This window comes from Schistocerca americana, unplaced genomic scaffold, assembly GCF_021461395.2.
Source record: "Schistocerca americana isolate TAMUIC-IGC-003095 unplaced genomic scaffold, iqSchAmer2.1 HiC_scaffold_86, whole genome shotgun sequence".
Taxonomy (NCBI): Eukaryota; Metazoa; Arthropoda; class Insecta; order Orthoptera; family Acrididae; genus Schistocerca; species Schistocerca americana.
Window position 1 is genome coordinate 62,501 of NW_025726631.1, and position 25,000 is coordinate 87,500.

At 47.0% G+C, this 25,000-nt stretch overlaps 2 protein-coding genes across 3 annotated transcripts in view; one reads left to right on the forward strand and one right to left on the reverse strand.

Moving 5' to 3' along the window:
* Positions 1 to 25,000, reverse strand: part of LOC124591661 — a 238,492-nt gene that overhangs the window by 50,972 nt on the left and 162,520 nt on the right. Inside the window, exons 4-5 of one of the 2 annotated variants that reach the window (XM_047131756.1) lie at positions 5,857 to 6,182; positions 1,108 to 1,299 (exon numbers count right to left, since the gene is read on the reverse strand). In XM_047131756.1, the coding sequence (XP_046987712.1) occupies positions 1,140 to 1,299; positions 5,857 to 6,182 (486 nt within the window). In that variant the 3' untranslated portion in view covers positions 1,108 to 1,139. Of the gene's footprint in view, positions 1 to 1,107; positions 1,300 to 5,856; positions 6,189 to 25,000 lie in introns of both variants that reach the window. The other variant, XM_047131755.1, reaches the window with a different exon arrangement.
* LOC124591662 overlaps positions 17,717 to 25,000 on the forward strand; it is a 31,291-nt gene continuing 24,007 nt past the window's right edge. The window contains exon 1 of the mRNA XM_047131757.1: positions 17,717 to 18,141. Coding sequence (XP_046987713.1) covers positions 17,889 to 18,141 — 253 coding nt within the window. The 5' untranslated portion in view covers positions 17,717 to 17,888. The remainder of the gene's footprint in view (positions 18,142 to 25,000) is intronic.

The following is a 25,000-nucleotide window of genomic DNA, read 5'->3' on the forward strand; positions in this document are numbered from 1 at the left end:
CTTCTAGATTTTCAGAAAGCATTCCACTGCAGGCTCTTAATGAAAGTACAAGTTCCCCGATACGTGAGTGGCTCAAAGACACTTTAAATTATAGAAATGGTGAGTGTTCGTCAGAGACAAGGGGATTGTCAGGAGTGCCCCAGGGAAATGCAACAGGACTTCTGTTATTATCTATATATATAATATATAATAATCTATATCTATAATATCTAAGACGGGGTGGGCAGCAACCTGCCGTCATTTGCCAGTGACATCGAGGTGTACGGCAATGTGTCGTCACTGAGTGACTGCAGGAGAAGACGAAATGACTTGGACGGAATTTCTCGTTGGTGTGATGAATGGCAGCTAGCCCTAAATGTAGGAAAATGTAAGTTTATGTGGATGAGTAGCAAAAACTAATCCGTAATGTTCGGATGTAGCATTAGTAGTGTCCTGTGTGACACAGTCACATCATTTAAATATCTGTGTGTAACACTGCAAAGTGGTACGAAACGGAACAATCGGGTAAGGTGAACGGTCGACTTTCATCTATTCGGAGAATTTTAGGAAAGTACGATTCATCTGTAAAGGAGACTGCATATAGGGCAGTAGTGCGACCTAGTCTGCGAGTGGAGCAGGACAGGAAATGAGTAGTAGTGGTACAGGGTACGGTGGGTTGCGGAGTGCGAATGTAGAGGTAGCATCCCGCGTAGGCACGAAACTGACAAGTTGTCTGTCCACGCAAATGGCCACTGTCCGACTGTGGCCGAGGGACGGCGGCCACACGGCTGCCGAGAGTCACACCCGGTACAGTGTGCTCGACTTCGACATCCGCTTCGCGGCCCGTGCCGTCTGGATTTTTACGTGAACTGAATAGGTAGGAACTCAATTAGGAACGTATCTACCATTCCCGTAACTCCCCTAGCCCGACTTCTGCCAGTCCCCAGCCTCCACCGTCCTGTAACCTCTACGGTGCCCTCGCCCCGGCCTCTACGCACTTTCTATCCCTCCAGAGTACCTGCATATTCCTTTCTCCTCCTCTTTTTCTCTCCTATCCCATTTTAATAGACTCCATCCCCAATGCATTAAGCACTCACAAGAAATGTTTACGTTCACCACTTAACTTACTTAAATGCCAGAGGAGCAACTCCAGGCGGTAGTCAAATAGGGATCGATATCCTGAGTTCCTGCAAGTTCTTCAGCTTTCCCAGGGCAGTGAACGCCTCTCTCGGTATACTGTGGACCATCTCAAAGTCGTCATCCTCGCAGAGTTCCAGACGTTCCAACTCGGTGCAGGCCTCCAGCAACGGTGGGACACAGCTGTGTAACAACAGAAATGGGGTCTTTCAGAATTATTCGTCTCCCGTCACGTTTCAAAAGACCAAAGAAACAGAGTACTTTATATTATAACTCTAAATTAATAGTTCTTATACTGTATTTGCAACAACAACGTGTTCAACTGTCACTATCGCATCATTCGCTGCTGAGATCATTACTATTAGTGTCACAGAAAGTATACCCATCAGGGATGAATTATACTAATATATGTCTGCTTGTGTCTGTATTGTGTGGATGGATATGTGCGTGTGTGCAAGTGTATACCCGTCCTTTTTTCTTCCTAAGGTAAGTCTTTCCGCTCCCGGGATTGGAATGACTCCTTACCCTCTCCCTTAAAACCCACATCCTTTCGTCTTTCCCTCTCCTTCCCTCTTTCCTGATGAGGCAACAGTTTGTTGCGAAAGCTTGAATTTTGTGTGTATGTTTGTGTTTGTTTGTGTGTCTTTTGACCTGCCAGCGCTTTCGTTTGGTAAGTCACATCATCTTTGTTTTTTGATAAATTATACTAATATACGTTAGACATAATGGTGAGAGTTAAGGCCCAACATATTAACACATTCAGTTGGTGATGAAATAGTGTTTCCGAAGTCAGCTTTTAATACTGCTAAGGCTTCAACATACAGTTTTTTCTCTTTTTTGTTTTTTGTCTTCAGAAACTGGGCATTTCATATTTATTTATTGTGTGTATATGATGACCAATAAGTCAGTGCTGCCAGCTGTTGCTTGCTCATGTAATTCAGTAAAATAAGTAAAACAAAAAGTTCTTTTACAACATTCTGCCTTTAAATGATTATTGACATATACAGGCACAATTGTTCGTGAGAATATATTGCCGAAATGAAAATCTTTGTACGAGACATCTTCGTAAACAACACGTAGGTTCTCGAAGCTGGTGTTTAGTCCAGTTTAAACTTCTGAGCTGAGAAGCTGAGGTCAATATATAAAACTTTTCTCTGGCTCTTTGTCTCCCGTTTTGGGAGACATCTTCAGAAGTAAATGGTACGCTGCCGGTATTGCCCATTGATGAGTGCCCGTCAGTCGATCGGACACCCACGTGTATTTAGAGCCAGTGTGGAGCATCTCTTCTATTATTGCCCGTGAGTTGTCGTCTCACGTGCAAAAACAGTCATTTCGAAAGACTACATTGGCTCGATGACCTCTTGTCAAAGTACAGGGTTTACGCAAAAGGGGGCAGCAGATATCTAGAATTAACGTTTGACAAACTACAAAAGATACAAACACAATTCCAGTGATCCTAGACAGAGAAAAGTTAAAAATTCTGAACAGTCTGTGCAGAAGTTTAGCTAAAGCCACAGTGGTATTGTTACATGTTTATAGGAATTACCATTTATGTGCTGAAATCAGGAAAATTTGAGTCCAGCGGATAACCTGAGTGTGGAAAATCTCCACATTAGTCTATTCACTGAGAGCTGGAATGAAACAGACACAGTTTCACGTGACCCACAATAATGTTAAAGGAAGAATAAAACTTATTCTGTTGAAGTTGAACTGCTTTGATTCAAGTTTATAACAAAACACTCTTTTCTCTCTTTTATAATGCAGTCTAATTTCCACATTTGAGGTCAAACTTTTTCCATCACATGGAAAACACATTTGTTTCACTCTTCTGCAGTCACTGCTTGTTTTAATAGTTCTTTAACTTCTGACATTTTGTGTGTTCTGTCTTTTTCTGCAACACAGCCTTCGATTTTGGCCCAAACTACCTCGATTATGTTTAATTCACCAGGTATGGAGGAATCAGAAGAAAAGTTTTCCCTGCTCCATCAGCCATTTCATCCACTGCATATTCTTTGTGCACTACTCTGTTCTTTTTTAACAATTTCCAGTAATTCTTTCTTCAATACTCCATTTTCCAATAACAATATTTTTAGATTTTAGTTATTCCGGTATATCTCGCTTATTGGCATTCAGATTAGGTACTTCTTCTTTTCAACAAGAATAGCACGACATGTTATCGAGAACAGTAACTTCTTTTTGCTGAAGCCGAAGAAAAAGTCTTCAAACCACTTCTCGAATGTACTGTTGCACATCTCCTCACAGTAGCCTCCACTTTTCTTGGGCCCGTCTTGGATTTGAAAGTTCACACACTGCCTCTGACAAAACCTGCTTTGCTCCCAATATGTGTGATAATCAGGCATTTACCTTTACCTGTTTCCAGTGGATAATGCAGATAGAAATGCTTGTTTAGAGGATTTTATGGACTTGTGCACCGAGACGTTACTTCAGGTATGTCGTGTATTTGGCCATGTCTCGTCCAAACAATAGACGGGTCTTCCTTCATCTCTCAACAATTTATCATTTGTAGGTGACACTGCCTCCCTGAAATCATCTCTGTCTATTAGCACGCTACTGCATCCACACCGAAAGTATTTAAAATTCATTTCTTTTAAAACTGTATGATAATAAAATGATATATGGAAGTTGCTCAAATGTGGATTTTTAATCGTGGCCACAAGCACTTTGTCAGTTGTTAGTGACATGTTACAAAAAATTTCCTTCGTATCGCAGTTCTATCGAAGTCACCAATACTTCCTGAAAGTTTGTCATGATTTTTCTTTCTTGGGAGACTTTGAAGAGTGTGACAACCAAGTTTTTTTCAAAACAATATTGGTCACTGACTGCTCTGGATACAACAGCTCCATTTTACACAGATTAAGAGCCATGTGCTTCTCCACAGAAGTTAATGACTTCTTCTTTGATCACTTCTCAGTTAGAGTCAAATCTGACAAGTCGGCCTCGCTCACCGTCTCCGCAGAGGACAACATGACAAGTTTACTCCTATGTTATACAAATAGAAATAAAGGGGATAGCTACTAGGTGACCACAAAAATAATGAATGACGAATGTGATTACAATCACTGACACTGACACACGAATAATCAAAAACTGGGCTTTCAAACGAGACGAACTTTACAATCAGAATCTAAGATCACACACTAATGACTTACAATCGCAACAGACGTGGCCAAACTGAGTGAAGTGTGCCCCGTATTGCTCACCTCTCGGTGGCAGTGCTGCGGTCACGTGCCTCGTCGTGTCCGCAGGCTGTCTGTCATTTCAGTGAATGGAGTGTAGTACTGGAATACCTGCGAGACTAAACTGGAGGTGTCGGCAGCCGCTCCTACGGTACAGCTACGGTAACTTCCCGACCGACTGCTGTAATTCAGTCAGGGCCTGATCAGTTTATTAGTTCACCACTCAGCAGGTTCGTACACCAGTGATTGTAGTGAGCTCGAATTATGTGTTTCAGAGTGAAGCTTTTGTTACTGCTCGAAATCTGTTGTTCTGTCCTGGATGATAACAAAGATCGTGAGTTATTTTTTATAATTTTTTTTCCCAGTTGTTACATTTATTTCACTTAGATATTACCGCACTGTTTGAAAGTCAGCATCATCTACCAGCATTGCAAATACATGTGCTCACCGAGTATTTTTGTGAACATTATTTTCACAATATTTACATTCTATCTGCACGTGTTGGAATGAATAATTTTTTTTTATAGTTTCTGTGTCTCTCTGTATGATGCTTACTAATGAAACAATGATAGTCCAGGTCACAATGATTCCTGATAACAGTTAATTGTCAACAGTCATTAATTTATCAGTGGAAATAAAATAAAAACTATGTCAAGGAACTGGAGTATACTGAATTTAAAGACACAACTGGCGGGACCAACTTGTGATATATTTGCTTTGTGGAATTTACCGTAGTATGTACACAGATATTTCCGGCAAACGTTTCACAACGAAGCTACGTAGTACCAGTAAATAACTAAGGTATCTGCTCCAGTACAAGCTCCCGTAATAACGTGAACAGTTCCTTCGTACACAAGTTGCTAAGTGCCTCATAATGTTGCTGCTTTCTACTTTGGGCGATAATAATGTACACCAACAAGTTGAAGAGAAAGAATTTATGGTAAAATATTATAGACATAAACAGAAAAAGTAATGGATCCAGAATGGTGCCCTGAGGGATACATGTTTCAAAAACTTCCTCATCCACAGGCTGTGTCTATGCAATGAATCATTATCAGCATTTCTTAAATTATAAGTGCTAATTTGGAAATGACACATTCTGCCTGTTAATTTCACTATGAAATGTGCAGAATAATTTTCACGACAAACTCGGAACCCAAAATGCGCGGGTGAGGCTGGCTTGCCAGGTATTGTTGTATTGCACAGAACTGAACTGGGTACAACTGTTAAATACGGAGGCTTAAACAGTGGCACGGTCACTTACGAATGGAAGTAATTCCGTACCAAACTGACGAAAGCTGACCTGCAGCTTTTTTAAAGGAATCGTAGCAATATTTAGCTAGCTACATAACAATCTGTATTTAATAGCCCTTTATACGTACGCGAGAAGAAATATGCCAAAAGTCCACTTACCATAACGAGAAAGGCGCAGGTTATACCGTGTAGGGTGAAGATATCGAATACACGGGAAGCACACTCGTCAACCGAAAGTAATTTCGAGTAGAAGTTAGACAATCTTAGGAGGACAGGTAATAACACTCACCTCGTCCCACCCATCGCCCACTTTATGCGTATCGACCTGAGGGTGTTCCTCTTGGCTCTCAGAAAGTACCTCAGGTCTTCCATATTGATATACGTAAACCCAAAGTCGACCTCGGCTAGTTGCGGGCATCCGTTGACCAGAGGTCGCACCAAACAAGGTTCCTGGGTAGAGCTACGATCGAATTCCTTGTATTCCGGTTCCAGATTCAGCACACGGAGGTTGTGCAGCTGCGACAGGGCCTCCGAGCACCTTTCAGACTTCAGCAGTTTGTAGGGAGCCGTCAGTGTGTGTATTCTGGTGCACTTCTCCACCAAGGTCTTCAGTACCTGCAACTGAACGATTCCCCTTCTGTACAAACACCTACAAAGAAAGCAATGGCAAACCTCAAGAAGAAAGAAACTTCGTTACCGGTCATATAAACAGATGCTTTCTGTCTTTTCTGAGGCACATAATCAAATTCCAGTGACAGAAGATGCACAGCAGCAAGACAGGTGGACGCAAACGAAGTCAGTATTAGTGGTGAACAGAAGGACGAGGATGACGATGACGACGTGCGGTTTGTCGGGAGCTCAATTGCACGGCCAATAGCATCCGCACAAAGTTTCAATTTTTTCACAATCCAATGTAGTCACTGCCACGAATGATGATGACAGTAGTGAAATGACGAGGAAAGCACAAACACCCAGTCCCCGGGCAGAGAAAATCTCCAACCCAACCGGGAATCAAACCCGGGACCCCGCGATCCAGAGGCAGCGACGCTAGCCACTAGACCACGAGCTGTGGACTGAACAGCTCCCACATCGTCCACGCTCACTGGGCCAACTGGTTGTCAGCTAAGAGACGGCTGGTATTCACTGTGAACAGGTTACAATCTCATCTGGCAAATCCTCGAGGAGTCGGTTCGTACTGTCTGTGTCGCAGCTGCTTCCGACCGCCCCGGTTCTTTTCTAGTCCGACCAAATTCTCTGTTCTCATGATCTACATTGCACGACAACTGAATTTGCCTCGTTTTCTTGTTCTTAACTGACTGTGTACCCTCTCACTAATCGTAAACAAATCGGAATAAAATTTCTATTGGGAAAAAGTTGAAAGAAGGAGCAGAATCTATATGCATCTGCACTGACAGCAATAACTGGAAGAAATGCTTAGTGTATGAAAAGTTTATTTTGGCTCAATGACAGTTTACGTAATGGTTTTTAGCTTTAGTATCAAACCAATATAACTAGCCAAAATGAATCCCTTAAAGAAACAAACTTACATATGTAAAACAGCTCCAGATGTCTGATTATTTTACAAAATGTGTTAATGTGTTAAATGTCAGACATTAAGGATGGAAGGAAGAAAAAGTTTTGGAAAAGTTTGAATTTATGTTTGAACTTCGTCAGAAGTTCTCGATTTCTGAAAAGCATTCGATTCAGTACCAGACTTATTCTTATTGTCAAAAGTTCAATCGTTGGGGGAATCGAGTGAAATTTGTACCTGGATTGAGGACTTTTTGGTGGGGAGGGAACAGCGTGTTATCTCAGATGGAGAATCATCGTCAGATGTAGAAGTAACTTCAGGTGTGTGCCAAGGAAGTGTGTTGGGAAACTTCCTCCTCATGTCGTGTACTGATAACCTTGTGGGCAATTTTAATAGTAACCTCATATTTTCTGTAGATAATGCAATTATCTATAATGAAGTATTACCTGCAAGTAGCTGCATAAATATTCAGTCAGATCTTGATAAGCTTTCAATGTGGTGCAAAGATTGCCAGCTTGCTTTAAATGTTCAGAAATATAAAATTGTGCACACCTCAAAAAATGTAGTATCCTATGACTACAATATCAATGAGTCAAAGATGGAATCGACCAACTCATTTAAATACCTGGACATATCATTGTAGGGATGTTAAACGGAATGATCTCATAGATTTAGTACCAAATAGCACTAATACGGGATATTGAATGGATACAGAGAAGGGCAGCACAAATGGTCACAGATTTAATTTGACACACGGAAAAGTGTTAAGGAGATGCAGAAGAAATTGAACTGTCAGACTCTTGAAGATAGATGTAAACTATCTTGAGAAAGTCTAGTAACAAAGTTTCAACAACTGACTTATAAATGATTACTCTACAAATATACTACAAACGCCTACATATCTGTCACACGGATATCACGAATTAAAATTAGAATAATTATAGCACACACAAAGGCATTCAATCAATCATTTTTCCCACGCTCCATGCGTAACTGCAATAGAAGAAACCCTAATAATTGGTACAACTGGACATACCCTCTGCCGCGCACTTCACGGTGGTTTGCAGAGTACGACTAGATTAGATGTAGATGCAGAATTAGAAGTAGAAGTCATTACGTGCTCTCATTATCAAACATAGGACGAGTATAGTCTGGGATGAGTTATTCTACCTCAACACATATACACAGTTTCTAAGTCTCGTACTGGTCTCATCCCCCCCAGGGGGCTTGCCACTCTTAGGCCACCACGGGGGCCCAGCTTTTGCAGCACCTTTTCCCTTTCGTTCCACATGTCTGTCCTCTCGTTGAAGTGTGTTCCGAATTTTCAGTAGCCGATATCAGAACAGTCCAACATTTTTCGGTCCTTTTCGCTTTCTCCGTTCCCGTTCTCCCGTCCTTCCTCCGCTCCAGTGTTTGAGGTTCCTCCTTTTCTTATTCCTCACTGTGCGCTCCCGAAGGTCAACCCGTGCGTCCGACACGTAACGGGTGACGCGGTAACGCACAACTCGTAGCCCCACACCGACAGGTGGGGTTCGCACGTACCCCCCGGTACGGACCCGGCCCAGGAAGGGCGGTTGCCCGTGCTGCCACCTTCCCAAACTGCCAATCGGTCCCTCTGTCAGGCGTTCGGGAGGTGCGAACGACCACCTGAGCCAGGAGCGCTCCCCTCCGAGGGAGGCTGACGGTCGGAAGGAGTGTGCCGTCAGAGGCGCCGACAACCGCGGGGCATTTTCTCGCCACGAGCCGATCGTCTCTTGGTAGAAGACGTCTACCGAACGTAAGTGGAACGAGGCTAAAGATTCAGTGACCCTCTGCACCACAGTTCCTTGCCATTTTACAGCTGAAGACGGTCTGTCCTTTAGCTACGGTAAATACATTTATTATTCGGAAAGGTGTCGACGCAATTGCCAGGCACGTGAAATCCTGTTCTCGTTTACACGACGGTACTTCAGTTTTGGAGACTACTACCGATTCTCGAGCACGACGACAGCTCACAGCTTCGCTCCTCCGCAACTATCCCGCCCGTGTCGAGGCCCACCGAATGCCGTATGCGTCCCGCGGTGTTATTTACACTGAGTAGCTCGACGGTCCGATCGAGACAGAAATCCAAATGTACCTCTCCGATAAGGGTGCCGTTACGTGTAATCACTAGTGCTCGTGTGCACTCTTTTTCTCACTTTTTATAGAAAAATGTTTCTGTCAAAGATCAAAGCAGGCTACGTTCTTAACCCAATGCGCTGCTACTACTGTCACCGTTATAACCACACTCAAATGTCCTGTCGACACCTGGCCAAATGTGTAGCCTGCGACAGGGATGCTCGAGAGGGTGACATTCTGTTTCCTTCTCCCCGCCCTGCCGACTGCAGTGGCGACTGTGCCGTCTCCTCCTGAGACTGTCTGCGTATCTCGACGAGTGGGTCGTCCGGAAGATCTGGCCGAAGGAAAAAGTGCCTCACCCGGTCACTCGCAATTGTCGGCCAGTCGGAAGCCACGTGTTCTACCGTCCGGCACTTAAAGTACCGTCATCGCTACGTGTCACTCCACGAAGTGTGCGGACATGCGACCTCAAATTCGGCACCGCGGTTGTGAAATCGCACAGTGTCCCCGTCTCCTGCTCCGGGTGTGCGACGAGCCACCGAACTTTTGCCTCGGGGCAGAGTCACCTGCTACACGACCGGCAGGCCGGAAAGGATAGGAGGAATACTCCCGTGAAGCCCTCTTACGTCTCTCCGGCCGACAAACGTCCGAGTCTTCCTCTGCCGACCAGAAAGGCTCCGAGAAATCAAACAGAGGCAAACGGTCGTCTCCTTAGCCAACTTAAGTTCGTTTTATTAGCTGTCTTTCCTTCTGTGAATTGGGCTTAATGTGTAGTCATTTTTACTCCCTTTCATCTTCGTGTCCTACAGTTCTGAAATGGGCACGTACGACTCTAGTTGTTCTTGTGCCCTAAAATAAAACAAAACAATACTGGTCTTATTGTGTTAAACCTTTAACATAAGATCATACATCTCAGTGAGTATATTATGGCAGAATTTTAAATTTGATCAATAATTATATGAAAGGCCGAAAATCCAATTTTTGTTGTCCCTGAAGTTGTTAGTGTACAATCCCAGTTGCAAGTTCCAAATCTGTGTTAGCTATTTAATGATACAGATCTCACAGCATAGGTGCCCCATTGGTATGCGTATGCTGTGTTACAGACCCCCATGGGCAGTTTCACAAGACACTCAATATTTAATCAGCATAAGGCACTAACATTTTCACAATTAAGCAGGCTAAAAGCAATGCCACAGATACCTGTAGTAAGCCAACCATAAACCACGTTCCACTTACACCACCTGGCAAAACAGCAACTTATTTGTGCATATTCCATGGTCAGGTCATTATTTTGGCTACTACCATTAAGCATGGGTATTTGTAAGCAGAGAAGAGGGAAGGAAAAGAACAGGCACAGTCCCCTGCGAACAAGACTCAGTGGCAGCAACAGCAGCAGCAAGCTCACAGATCACTCCCCCCCTGTGTTACGGAGCTGGTCAGTGTCGTGTATTGTAGACTGTGTACACTCATTCAGTTCATGACACGATCCGAAGAAATCGTGACTTTATATTGTACTTCTGATAATATAACAGTCTCATATTTTTCAAAAAAAGATACAACATACGTAAGCCTTATTTTAGCACGAAATGTATTCACAGCTGCAAATACGGAGAACCGTCGGCTGTGTGATGGAATGATGACAATGAAAATTTGTGCCAGATACGGACTCGAACCAAGATTTCCCACTTATTGCGAGCAGTCGGTTTGCCGTTAGGCTATCGGACCGTACTTCCAGACGAGATGCAAACTTCAATATATTGTCAACCGTATGTCCACAACCTGCATTCGTACATTCGTTATATATTTTTCCATACAGGGGAGGCATTTTTAATTGAATGCTGCTTGCCTGGTGTTGATGGATAAATATGATATTTCAGTGCCTGTATTGTTCAGAAGTATGATGCAATATTCCTTCAGAGATGCACGCTTTTTACTTCTGGACAACACAGGCACTACAATATCGTATTTATCCACCGACACTGGGCACGTGAATTTCGATTAAAAATGCCTCCCCTGTACAGAAACGTACATAATGAACGCACCGGTGCAGGTTTTCGACATGTGGAAGTTTGGGTCTGGCCGTGAAGCGTGCAAACGGACAGGTGACCGCTCACGATAAGTGCAAAATCCGGGTTCACGTCTCAGTCCGGCACAAATTTTCGCTGTCACCATTCCATTATACAGCTGAGATTTGTCCGTATTTGCAACTGCAAATACATTTCACATACGTCATAATGGCTGCAGCTTACCACAGCCCGTGTTCCTTAGGACGTGCGTGCGTGCCCGAAGGAATATTACACTGCACTTCTGAACGATGTGCTCTGTACCTTATTGTAAGCCTTATTTTCAGAAGACTATTACTCTTTGTACTTCTAATTTAATTCAAAATTATAATCGTATCTGAAATTATCAATCTCAACGTATGAAATATTTTGAGCAATAATTTGACAATTTTATAAAAGAAGTATTTAACCACATACGAAGATCTCCGGATGTAAAATATCGACGTATTATAAGATAGCTGAACTGAAACTTCTCCTATCTTTGCTCTCGTCAATTTGTGTAACGAGCAGTTGTCGGTTAGTTACGGAGCAAATAGTTTCACTGTGAAGTCACGAGGTGAATGACGTGGGAGGTATCCCTTTCTTTTTGAGGTCACTGGCTGGCTGAGGTTTGTTTTGTACTGCAATGTGGAACTGCTATAAATTACTACATGAGAGATGGAAACAATAAACAGAGAGAAGGATAAAGTTTCATCGTGCAGCATTGTCCTTATCTTACAGTGAAGGTCAGTCGTTCTGCCTAGATCTAAAAATGCTAATTCCATAGAGCCACAAATTCAATAAGGAGCAATAAAAAGAAGGTACTGTGCGACCTTCCTTCTTGCCAATTTATTAGCTGCACACACGTAGCAAAAAAAGTGTGCTTTCTCTCAGCTTTTATTTTTCAGTTCTTTCTGGACAACAGTAGAGGAGAGAGTCAGCTCAATTTGGAAGCTCGGGTCTGGGATCTTACAGAATAAAAATTTGGATACTGTTGTGGACCTACGTGTTTGCAGATTGAGGAGAAGGAATTTTATGTGGGTTTGTATGGAAAGTAACAGTAATTATTTCTAAAATGCAAGAATGATGGTTGGACTAACACTCAAGCGAAAAAAATTTAGAAGCTCGTGAAACTTTTGTGTTGAGGTGTTTCAATTTGAGTGAATATGTTAAATTTATGAAACTGTGAATAAAGGCGTAGCACCAAGAGTATTAATTGAAGAATACAGCAAAGCTGAAATTAGTGTTCATGGTGATGTAGCAAAGTTGCAAACTTTGAATGATAATGTTGTAGAAGATAATATTTTGAGGTAATGCTCTAAGCACAGTAGAGGATCCTGTTCTACAGACAAACTGTTTTCTGCTGTAAAAGTCTAATTGTAAGCATTACTCGAACTGGCTAGGGCAAATGAAGTTTCAGTATTAGTTGCTAAAAAGCATTAGGAACCTGGCACTTGCATATATTTCATGTGGAGAAAAATATCTGTAATAGTTTTTCCAAAGTACAAAAACTTGAAAATTTCAATTTTGTAAACAGTTACAGCTCACTTGGTGGTTGGTTTAGAAACAGTGGCAGACTAGTTTGTGGTAGTGATGCAAACAACATAATATTTACTGTATGCAATTCTGATGTAAAAATGTAAAACTTAAACTCACAATCTCTAGCTCATATCAAAATTTTTTCAAAAATATGTGGCAACTGTCAATAAGGGAAATGTGTGTTTTATCTGTGAAAGACTTTCTTTGAGAAGTCTGATGCTGGGTTTTTCACATGCTGTAACATTCATGTTTTCTGCTGTAATGTGTCTAGTTATTGAGTGTTTCATAAATGTATTTCCCTCAAAACGTGTGTCATTAGTAACAGGAATTATCTTAACTGCATTAATAACCACAGTGGTGACTCCAACAACTGTTAGTTATGTTGAAAACTGTGAGTGTGCATCGCCTTTTTTCTTGTGTTCCGGTTCCGTTCACTACCGACACGGGTCATATTATTCCTTCGCGTTCAGACTCCTCCGTGCCTACAATGCCTTGTCACTCGTGGATAAGGCAGAAATATACGACTTCATTTGACGGGTTTCCGATGCCACTGCACCAGCCTCACCCGGCACTATACGGCCGACAACGTCTGCTGCCCTGCACGCCTACCACCTCGTGGCGAGTAACCCGCTCACCGGCCTCGTCCCCGTAAAGGACTCGCCACATCACACTGCCGGTCCGTGGCCGAGGTTGGAACGAAACGGCCCGTCCGGTGAGTCCAAAGCGTGCTGCCCCATTCTGCAGTGTTCTCACAATTTGCGATGACGACGACCGGCTCCTCTGCTGCGACGGGTTCCGGTCACACAGTTTCATTTTCGTACGCTCACTCGGTGACGCCAGTCACCTCTGCCGCACCGGTACGCCAGCACGCTCACCTCTCCGTGTCAGCACTATTGCCCGCTTCAGCAGTGACGCGGGTCACCTCCGCCGTGTCGGAGGACCGCATCTCCGCACGTCTCGCTTCCCACGTGCACAGATTTTCGGTGATGCTGGTCGCTTTTGCCGCACCGGTCACTTACGCTCTCGCACCTTCCACCCCGGCTCCTGCGGCACCGCCCTACGGCACCCGTACTCTGCTCGTGCCCGCTCCAAACGTATCGGCCGACGGCGCCGCAGCAACCCTCCTTACGCACCTCACTCGCACCCGGTCCTGCCGCTACAGACCACAGCATCCTTTTCTCGTCCACACCCGCACGTCCGCACCTGCTGCCTCCGACTGTGGCGCCGCAGCCCCCTCCGGACCTACTCGGGTCGTCGCTGCTCCCCAGAGCCCAGCCCTCCACTACACCACCCCTGCTCTGCCTGCACCTGCTCCGGTCGTGCCGCCTTCCGATGGCCCCTTTCACCGACGCACACGTTTTGACCGTGTCCACTCTCGATATTAGCAGCCTCCGGCATGCGTCCGACTACGAGCCGGGCCGGGCTTCCGCTGCTTCGGGCACCGTTCCGATAACGGCCGTCCCACCACTCGGTCACGATTTGACACCACAGGCCGGTACAGCTCCCCTGTCTCAGTGCACGTTGGCTGCTTCCTCGCCCACTCTTAATACTACCACTCTGAGCTTTCCCGAGGTGCGAAAGGACAACCCTAAGATGTGGTTTGCCCTAGTGGATTATATCCCCGATTTCCGTGCTGTATCTGACGTTATCGTGAGCACAATTTACCTTACCAGTCATTGGCACGACCACATCGATCTCATCAGTGATCTGCTGCTTTCATCACCTACAGACTGCAACTGTACATTGTGTAAAAGTTGCCTCATCGAGCACCTCTCCTGTCCTCCTCCGGAGGCCACACACCAGATTATTCACGCCGAACTATTCGGCAAATGAACGCCGTCTGAGTTCTGACGGCACCTTCACTCGGAAATCGACAGTTAAGTTAGGACCGACATCACTCTCTGGACCCTTCGGCTCCTCAAACTTTCTCAGGAGGTACAGCCGGAGCTGCTTCCGCGTACCACTGCCGCTACGGAGTCGAGCATCCGTTCCGCTGACCGAGCATTCGCTATTATTCGCCTCTGCCGGTGCACGCCTCGAGCGTCGTCGCCGACTGCGGCGGTGGGGGCAGTGCCGTCCCCGCTGCCCCCTTCCTCACGTGCTCACAGTCGCGCACACCCGGGCCAGACCACCACTGCAACACCACTGCCGTCTGTCGGCCTCCGCCCCACACTGCCAGTGTCGACGACCCGACATGCACCACACACGGATGAAGCTGTGCCCGACCGGCCTCCGAGCGCCGACACTGCCTCTCCGTCCCCCCTCCCTACGTGTCCACAGTGTCAGCTTCGTGCGATGTTTCGCCCACCGCTCACAACTGCAGGCCTCTGCGCAGTCACCTAAACACGAACGGCAGTCACGTTTAGGTGCCACGCCACGTCCCGCCTCTACGCCACACGGCGCCTACCGGTCCGGGTCACACGGCGCCCACCTCGGGCACACGCTCACCGTCTCTACGTGGTGACGTAATGTCCGGCCTCCACTTCCTCGTGCACACGGGAGCAGCTGTCGGCGTCACCCTCGCCACTGTCACATCTGATGACCCCTCTCCAGCTTCACTACCTTTTGTCACTGTAAACAGACCACGTATCCCCTCTCACAGGTACGTAAGGTTATTACTCTGTGTTTCCCACAATAAGCTTTTCCCTGGACTTTTTACGTCGTAGAAATCGACAAACCTGTCATAAGGTTGAACTTCCTCTGCCACTGTGACCTCTCGCCTTACCTTCGAGGCACTGCAGTCCACCACTCTTCCGGTGCCACAATCTCCTGTGGCGACAGCCTTCTCAGATCTCCGAGCTCTCACACGAGTGCTCTCAGATGGCAGCCCTCTGCACGCAAAACTCGAAGCAGATCTCTTTCGACTCAGCGCCGTCCCCGACTGCACATGTACCGGCAAACTTCCGCCGCCTCTCTGCCGATACTGTTTCCCGAGCACGATCTTGACCCCACAGTTGCGACCCGGGCGGACGTGCCGCTCTCTCTGTCCACGGCAACTACACGAACGCCAATACACGAGGCCCGGCAACCGCACCTGCTTCCGTGTGACGTGCGTAGTGATTGCGACATCGTCCTCGCAGCTAGCACGCCGTCACACTCACTGCCCACCGTCGCACCGCATCTCACCCGCGATCTCCCGATGTCAGCTGACACGTCACTCACACTGCCAGTGAACCTACTCCACCTCCCACGTGCCAACATTCCATCTCCCACCAATGTTATATTTCATCTGCTACCGGCGACCTGCAGCTCACACAATCGAGCCCCCCCCCCCCCCCCTGCCGTCTCACCTACTGCTTAGTCGCTATCAGCAGTGGCACCTGTCACGAGATAAATACCGCGGAGGGGACTCTGGTTCGACAAGGTTTGGCACCTTAACCCGATCGAGCTACACTGTGCTGAGGACACTGTCAAAGACGCGGATATCCTGTGGTCTCAACCATCAACTGACCCTCACCGATACACCTCGTGTTAAAGAAAGATAGTACATTCCGTATATACGGTGATTACTGAATGCTAAATTTTCGCCGGCCGCTGTGGCCGAGTGGTTCTAGGCACTTCAGTCTGGAACCACACGGCTGCTCCAGTCGCAGGTTCGAATCCTGCCTTGGGCACGGGTGTGTGTGATGTCCTTAGGTTAGTTAGGTTTAAGTACTTCTAAGTCTACGGGACTGGTGACCTCAGATGTTAAGTCCCATAGTGATTAGAGCCATTTGAGCTAAATTCGCACCACATCCAGGACTACACACAACTCTAGCACAGTGTCCGAGTGTTTACAGTGCTTGACTGCTGTATGGCGTGTCACCGAGTTCCCTGGCACCCACCCGACATACCTAAGACTGCTATCGATACGCCATTTGTGCTCTCTGAATACCAATTCGTGCCTTACACCCTTAAAAAAGTTGCACGAACGTAGCAACGTTTTATCGACTCAGTGGTGTTTAACTTTCCTTTTGCCTATGTGTACCTCAGTGATATTCTCGTGTACTCATCATCTATCAGCGACCATCAGGAGCACCTCGTCAAGTTCGCACGGCATCAGAATTGAATGGCATCGAGATGAATTGTGAAAAGTCGCAGCTTAGTAACACCACTGTTACTTTTCTGGGACACACTGTTTCGTTTGCAGGCATGCGCCCCCCCTTCAGATGGGTCAACTCCAATCTTAGCTTGCCTCTCCCAGAAGATCATTCTGCACTAAGATGCCTTCTAGTCAGGGTAAGTTTTTATCGCCGACACCTCCCCCGTGCAGCTTCCGTACAAGATGCTGTTTGCCCGACGTGTTCCTGGCCGATGGATCAAACGACACGATCGACACGTCCAACTGTCTGAGAACTACGCTTTCTGAAGCTGTTACCCTCGCCCGCTCCAAGCTAAATCCACTTACGACCCTCACGGCAGATGCCAGCAACAGGGCGTGGGTGACACTACAGAATCACTCCGATCTGCCTCGAAAAAACTGACAATGTCTCAGTGTAAGTGGTCGGTGTTTGATTGAGAACTTTTACTGGTTCATAAGGTGATCAAATACTTCTGTACGATATCGAAGGGCTTCACCCACTATATTTGTGGTGTCACCGCCAGACACCACACTTGCTAGGTGGTAGCTTAAATCGGCCGCGGTCCATTTAGTACATGTCGGACCCGCGTGTCGCCACTGTGTGATCGCAGACCTAGCGCCACCACAAGGCAGGTCTCGATATACGATAGAGCACTCGCCCCAGTTGTACGGACGACATTGCTAGCGACCATACGGACGAAGCCTTCCTCTCATTTGCCGAGAGACAGTTAGAATAGCCTTCTGCTAAGTCCATGGCTACGACCTAGCAAGGCGTCAATTGTAACAGTGCATGTATCTTACGAGTCTCATTTGTATAGTCAAGAGAGATGTATCACCAGGAGTGAATAAAGTTAAGTATATTCCAAAGCTACGTATTTTCTTGATAGCAGTCATAACGTATCTTGTTCCAGAATTCACGCCCGTCTGCGTTAGATAGCGTGCCTATCGGCCCCCTCAAAATAACACTGTGTCGGCACATCTGTCGACACATCATTTGGCGACGCAGCTTAAAGGAAACGTGTTCTTTCTGATTGCGTACATTTATTTGTGTCATGGCTTCGCCAGATGTACTGTCCGAATTTTATCGCTTGCAGAATCAGCAGACGCAGGCGTTATTGGATGCCCTTGGACAGCTCGTCCAGGGTCAACGTGCACTGCAACACGATGCGGCAGCCGCCGCTTCACCGCTACCGCAGCCACAACTCGCAGTTGCACCGCCTTTTAGGCACTACAACCCGGTGCACGAATCGTGGACAGAATGGTCCCGACAGTTCGCCTTCCATCTAGCCGCCTACAGAATTCCAGGTAATGAGCGGCAGCCGTTTTTGCTTTCTTGTGTCGGTGTGTCCACCTACCGTGTGATAGTGAAATTGTTTCCCCGACGCGACATAGCAACTCTGTCCTATGAGGAAATTTTGTCTGCTTTAGATGCCTATTTCAAAGAAAAGGTTAATGTGGTTGCAAAAAGGTATACGTTCTTTCGTACAAAACATACGGCCGGTCAAACTAATAGGGAGTGGGTAGCAACATTGCAAGGACTTACTAGGGACTGTGCCTTTGACTGTGACTGTGGCCTTTCTTATTCAGATACAATGGTGCGTGATGCAATTGCACAGAACGTTTCTGATGTTCGCATACGGGAGCAAATTTTGAAACTAGTAAATCCCTCCCTTCAACAAGTGATAGACATATTAGATAGACAAGACACACTTGACTGTGCTCAGGAATCTTTTGAAACTTCGCCAGCCGTGTGTAACATTAACCAGCCCGCTGGACGCGCTGCGCGGCCCGGTAACCGGGCCTCGCGCACTTTGACGCAGCTGCCGCCGCGCTCTAAGCCAGGTGTGCCGCGCCAGCACACAAATGCAGTGAAATCATGCCCGCAGTGTGCTACTCGACATTCGCGTGAACATTGCCCGTCACGCCAAGCTATTTGCTTTTTGTGCAATAGGAAAGGACGTGTTCAGAGTGTTTGCCAGAAAAAGCTCAGATCAGACGATCACAACCATTCCAGGCCCTTTGCTTCGCGCCGGAATGGAACCAAGGACACTCAGGCTTGTGGACCTTCGCCCATGGACATTTATGTCATTAATTCCACTTCGTCCAGTGACACTTTCTCTAATAGTGACTGTGTTCGTCCCACAAAAACTGTGCGTCGACGTCGCCGGAAATCACGTCAATTAGCAAGTGATTCTGTACAAGTGTCTGTTCAAATTGCACAAAACAGTCGCTCTTGTCGTCAGCAGGACAATAAACTTTTTGTAGATTTGGACTTTAATGGCAAGGTCATACCATTCCAGCTCGATACCGGAGCTGCAGTTTCAATGCTCAATCACGACACGTACAAACAACTGGGCAAACCTCCGTTGCGTTCCGCAAATGTTAAGCTAACCACATATTCAGGACAGAAAATTCCTGTGTTAGGACAGTGCAGCCTTCTTGCAACATACAAGGGACAAACGAAACTTGTGTCATTTTACGTTCTTCATTCTTCTACTGCAGTGAACTTGTTTGGTTTAGACTTATTTCAGTTGTTTAACATGTCTATTGTAAATCAGGTCCTATCAGTGAATCAAACTGTGCCTTCAGACAGTGTTTCTCGTCTATGTGACAAATTTGCAGACATTTTTGCACCGGGCTTAGGTTGCGCTAAAAACTATGAAGCACATTTGGAACTGAAAGTCAACGCGCAACCGAAATTTTTCAGAGCGCGCAATGTTCCCCACGCATTGCGTGATGAGGTCGCAAGAACGTTAAACGATCTCGAATCACAAGGTGTAATTGAACGTGTGCAAGCTTCTCTCTGGGCCTCACCCTTAGTAATTTTGCCAAAACCTTCCGGAAAATTGAGACTTTGCGTGGGCCCAGAAGATCTTTTTGCTAAACTGTGCCCAGGAAAATATTTTTCAAAGTTGGACCTAGCCGATGCGTACTTGCAAATACCGGTGGACGACGAATCCCAGCGCGTATTGGTGGTTAACACGCATCTTGGATTGTACCGATTCAAAAGACTGCCATTCGGGTGTGCATCCGCCCCTGCATTGTTTCAGCAATATTTACAAACTATTTGTGCGTCGGTCCCTACTGCAGCAAACTATCTGGACGATAGAGTGATCTCCGGACAGACAGAAGAAGATCATCTTGCGAACCTACGAACATTATTTCAGGTCTTGCGACAAAATGGTCTTCGCTTGAGGAAGGACAAATGTGTGTTTTTTGCTCGTGAATTACCATACCTGGGACATGTCATTAATGCCCAAGGCATACATCCGAGTCCAGAGCACCTCCGTGCCATACAAGAATTGCCTTCCCCTCAAAATGTAAAGCAGCTACAGAGTGTGTTGGGTAAAATTAACTATTATCATAAATATGTGCGCAATGCCTCTTCCATTTCAGCTCCGCTTCATCGCTTACGCCGTAAAGGTGTTCCGTTCGTCTGGACGATGGAATGCGAACGCGCCTTTCGCCAGTTGAAATCGGCGTTGCTTTCTAATACTTGCCTCACGCCTTTCGATCCCCAGAAACCCCTTTTGTTGATGGTAGATGCATCGGATTTCGGGATCGGTGCTGTGCTTGCGCACAAAGTTGGCTCCCATGATCGCCCTATTGCCTTTGCGTCCAAATTGCTCTCGTCTGCGCAACGAAATTACTCGCAGATAGAGAAAGAAGCTTTGGCTCTCGTGTTTGGTGTTACTAAGTTCCATGATTTCTTGTATGGTCGTCACTTTACCATCATCACAGACCACAAACCTTTGACATCGCTTTTTCATTCAACCAAGCCTGTACCTCCACGTACAGCGCAGAAATTCATTCGCTGGTCTATTTTCCTCTCGCAGTACCGCTACGATATCTTGTATCGGTCCACTGCTAAGCACGGAAACGCCGATGCGTTGTCCCGTTTGCCTGTTGCTGAGGATAAAGCATTCGATTCTTCCGAACTTGCTTGCATGTTCATTGATGCGGAATCCGATGAAGTGGTCGAATCGTTTCCGATTGATTTTCGTCGTGTAGCTACAGCCACAGCTGCTGACCCTGTCCTTGCTACTGTTTTGCGTTTTGTTGCTACGCAATGGCTTTCGTCAAAGTCTCGGATCGAGGATCCGTTGGTTCGCCGATTTTTTGCTCACAAGGAGAGACTTTTTGTTCGACGTGGTGTTTTGTTGTTGCGTTCTGATAATGATCAGTCCAGAGTCGTGGTCCCACGTTCGTTACAGTCCTCTGTTTTACGGCTTCTTCACCACGGACATTGGGGTATAGTGCGAACGAAACAACTTGCTCGTCAGCACTGTACTTGGTTCGGAATCGATGCTGCGATTACGCATATGTGTTCTTCTTGCATGGCGTGTGCCGAACAACAATCCGCACCTCCGCGGAAAGTCTTTGCATGGCCAAAAGCCACTTCTCCTTGGCAACGCTTGCACATTGATTTTGCTGGTCCATTCTGGAATGCTCGATGGTTGGTTCTGGTCGACGCCTTCAGTAATTTTCCTTTTGTTGTCCGGATGTCTTCCACGACGTCCTCTGCCACCATCCAAGCGTTGTCTGCTATCTTTTGCATTGAAGGTCTTCCGCAGACTATTGTTTCCGACAATGGCCCACAATTCATGTCCACAGAATTTCAGTCATTCTGCCAGGCCAATGGTATTCAACATCTGACATCCGCGCCGTTTTCGCCTCAGTCAAACGGTGCCGCTGAACGATTGGTCCGGACTTTCAAGTCACAGATGTTGAAGTTGCAAGAGTCGCATTCTCGGGAGGACGCATTGTTGCTCTTTTTGTCTTCGTATCGCTCTCGGCCCCCGAGATGGTCGCTCGCCGGCTGAGTTGCTCCACGGTCGTCCTCATCGCACCTTGATGTCTTTGCTGCATCCGCCGCATCAGGTTCCTGTGCAGCGGCAGACTCCTGCTTTTGCTCCAGGCGACGTTGTATTTTATCGCAACTATCGAGGTTCACGGCGTTGGCTCGCAGGGCGCATTCTTCGCTGCCTCGGCCGCGCGATTTATTTGGTTTTGGGGGCCTCTGGTGAGGTGCGTCGGCATCTCAATCAGCTGCGCCTCTGTCGTCGCACGGGTTCTGCCACTCCCCGTCTGCTTTCAACGACGGTGCCATCCGGTCAGCGCCCTGGGGACCCATCTACTGGCTCGCCTCATCCCCAGGTGTTACCGACGATGCCTTCCATTTTGCCCCATGGCGACGCGCCGCCGCCTGTTCTCCCGCCGGCGCCGCCCGCATTCGACGCTTCGCTGCAGCCGCCACGCGCCTCCCCGGGTCACGCGCCGCCGCTCGCTTCCCGTGACCAGCTGTCCTCCGCCATGGACCTCTTGCCCGCTCTGGACCACATGACGTCTTCGCGCGTCGGGTGCCCAGACGCAATGGAGGTCGACCCTTCGGCCCCTCCTGTTTCTTTACGGGCGCATACACTGCATGTTGACGTGCACCCTGGACTAGGTTTTCAGGCGTTTCCTAGCTCCCCTCGGACCGAATGGCCGGGTGCGGGTGGCACAGCCTCGCCTGTTGTTAGGCTCCCCACCTCATCGCATACGTCAACATGGGGTCCTCCCCACGGCGGGCGGAAGCCTTATAACACGACCGTTCGCCGATTTGCGGGGGAGGAATGTGGTGTCACCGCCAGACACCACACTTGCTAGGTGGTAGCTTAAATCGGCCGCGGTCCATTTAGTACATGTCGGACCCGCGTGTCGCCACTGTGTGATCGCAGACCTAGCGCCACCACAAGGCAGGTCTCGATATACGATAGAGCACTCACCCCAGTTGTACGGACGACATTGCTAGCGACCGTACGGACGAAGCCTTCCTCTCATTTGCCGAGAGACAGTTAGAATAGCCTTCTGCTAAGTCCATGGCTACGACCTAGCAAGGCGCCAATTGTAACAGTGCATGTATCTTACGAGTCTCATTTGTATAGTCAAGAGAGATGTATCACCAGGAGTGAATAAAGTTAAGTATATTCCAAAGCTACGTATTTTCTTGATAGCAGTCATAACGTATCTTGTTCCAGAATTCACGCCCGTCTGCGTTAGATAGCGTGCCTATCGGCCCCCTCAAAATAACACTGTGTTGGCACATCTGTCGACACATCAATATTCACGGACCGTAAACCTCTTATTGACGCCATTTGCAACTTGTCTCAGGATCTCCCTCCCAGTCGGTTTCGCCACCCCAACCTCAATTCCACAGAGGCGTGATACATTCACGAGACAGACAGTGGTGGCGGACTATCTCTCACAGGTCAGTACTGTCTCCGTGCCTACCGACCTCGAAGACCTGGCACGCCGGCAGGCAGCCGACAGATCGATCCGACATCTACGTACCGACCGATCGAGTTCCCTCACTCTCAAAATGCGCCACCTTCCCGCAGTGACGACAGCGGCAGGGTCTGACGAGTCATCCGACCGAACTGTGAGGTGACGTCTTCAGTGCCTTACACAACTCGTCCGACTCGGGCATAAGAGCAACCACCACACTGGTAACTGAACGTTAAATCTGGCCAGGAGTCAAGAATGACTGCTGCACGTGGGCAAGGGCGTGCACCCCGTGCCGACGTAGTGAGGTCGGCGGGCACGATTCCGCACCTTCACCGTCCTTCACCGGCAGGCCGGAGCACGTCCACGTCGATCTCGTGAGTTCTCTCCCTCTGTCTGAGGGTTTCAAATGCGTACTGTCTGTGACAGATCAGGCCACTCGGTAGGTTGAGGCGGTTCCTCTGGAGGACGTCACAGCCGACTCTATTGCCCACACATTCGTCAATGTGTGAGTCTACCGATTAGGCTGCCCCTTTTCCCTGATGACACACCAGGGCTGCCACTTCAAGTGTAACCTGTAGGACCAGCTGTGTGCTCTGTGTTGCGTGTCGGAGATCCACACCACACCCCGCCACTCGCAGAGCGACAGCCCGGTCGAGTGCCGGCACGGGACAGCCGAGGCTGCACTCGTGTGCCATGGTGGACTCTAGTCTGAGGAACTTCCCCAGATACTTCTAGGCATACGTGTGGCGCTCAAAGAGGGCCCAGACACATCACTTGCAAAAATTCTGTACGGCGAACCACTAATCCTGCCCGCCGAGCCGGCGGATGACGTCCCGCCTCCCTCTCGAGCCTCACCGCTTGCCCCGGTCGAGCGCACCCGTGCGCACGTCTCCGACTTCGGACACCGCCACCTAAGATTCACACCACTCCACACGTAAGGACTAGAAAACGTGTCACTATGTTACGTTACGTGACAATTCTGCACCTGGCATTAAGATACTACGTGTTGCTGCTGCCAGTCTCCTACACACTGCCACAGGACTGTGGACAATCTCTCCACCGTGCTCCGCACATCTGGGATGGGGGTGGGGGGCCTCTGTGGTGACTATTAGTAAGTGAAAAAGGGTTTTATCTGTGAACGATTTTCTGTGAGGAGTCTGTTGCCAGCTTTCTTACGTGCTCTAACGCTCCTCCTTTCTGCTGTTTTGTGTCTAGTTACTCAGTGTTTAATAAATGTATTTCCTACATTACTTAACTGCATTAATATCCACAAATATGTCAAATCAGCACTCTAATAATGCTGTTTACACAAACACTTGTCTGAGTCTAGCAACAATAATCATAATTTTTAGCAGAATACTGTTGAGTGAAGAGCTGTAATCTATGAAAGCAAAACTGTGCCAATTGATTCTCACAAGCTATGTAGCTTCTATGTGACAACAAATGTAAACAGATTAGCAGTAGGGTACAAAAATAAAGTATCACAATTTGTATTAATTAAAAAACAGAAAAAGCCCACTGACAAAATTACATTTCAGACCAACAACAGTGATCGATAAACAAATTTCTCTCTTACGGGCTTTGAAAATGGTAGGATCGGTGTCATATTGTGATTTCCTAACGCTTTTGTTCTTATTATGCTCTTTGTTTACAATTTGAACTATGTTGTGGAATGATTAGTACTGAGGATGAAACATACTGTATGAAGTAGTTAGTTATCTTGTGCTATATCATATTACTCTGCCTGGGTTGTGATAAAACTCTGACTCATAAACTTTTTCATTATTTAAAACAATATTATCCTGACATTAAAGTGGAATGTGCAGTTTATTGATTTGGTTAGAAAGTTAAGAATTTGTCAGTAAATATCCTTTAAGCTTTTTCACAGTTTGTGGAA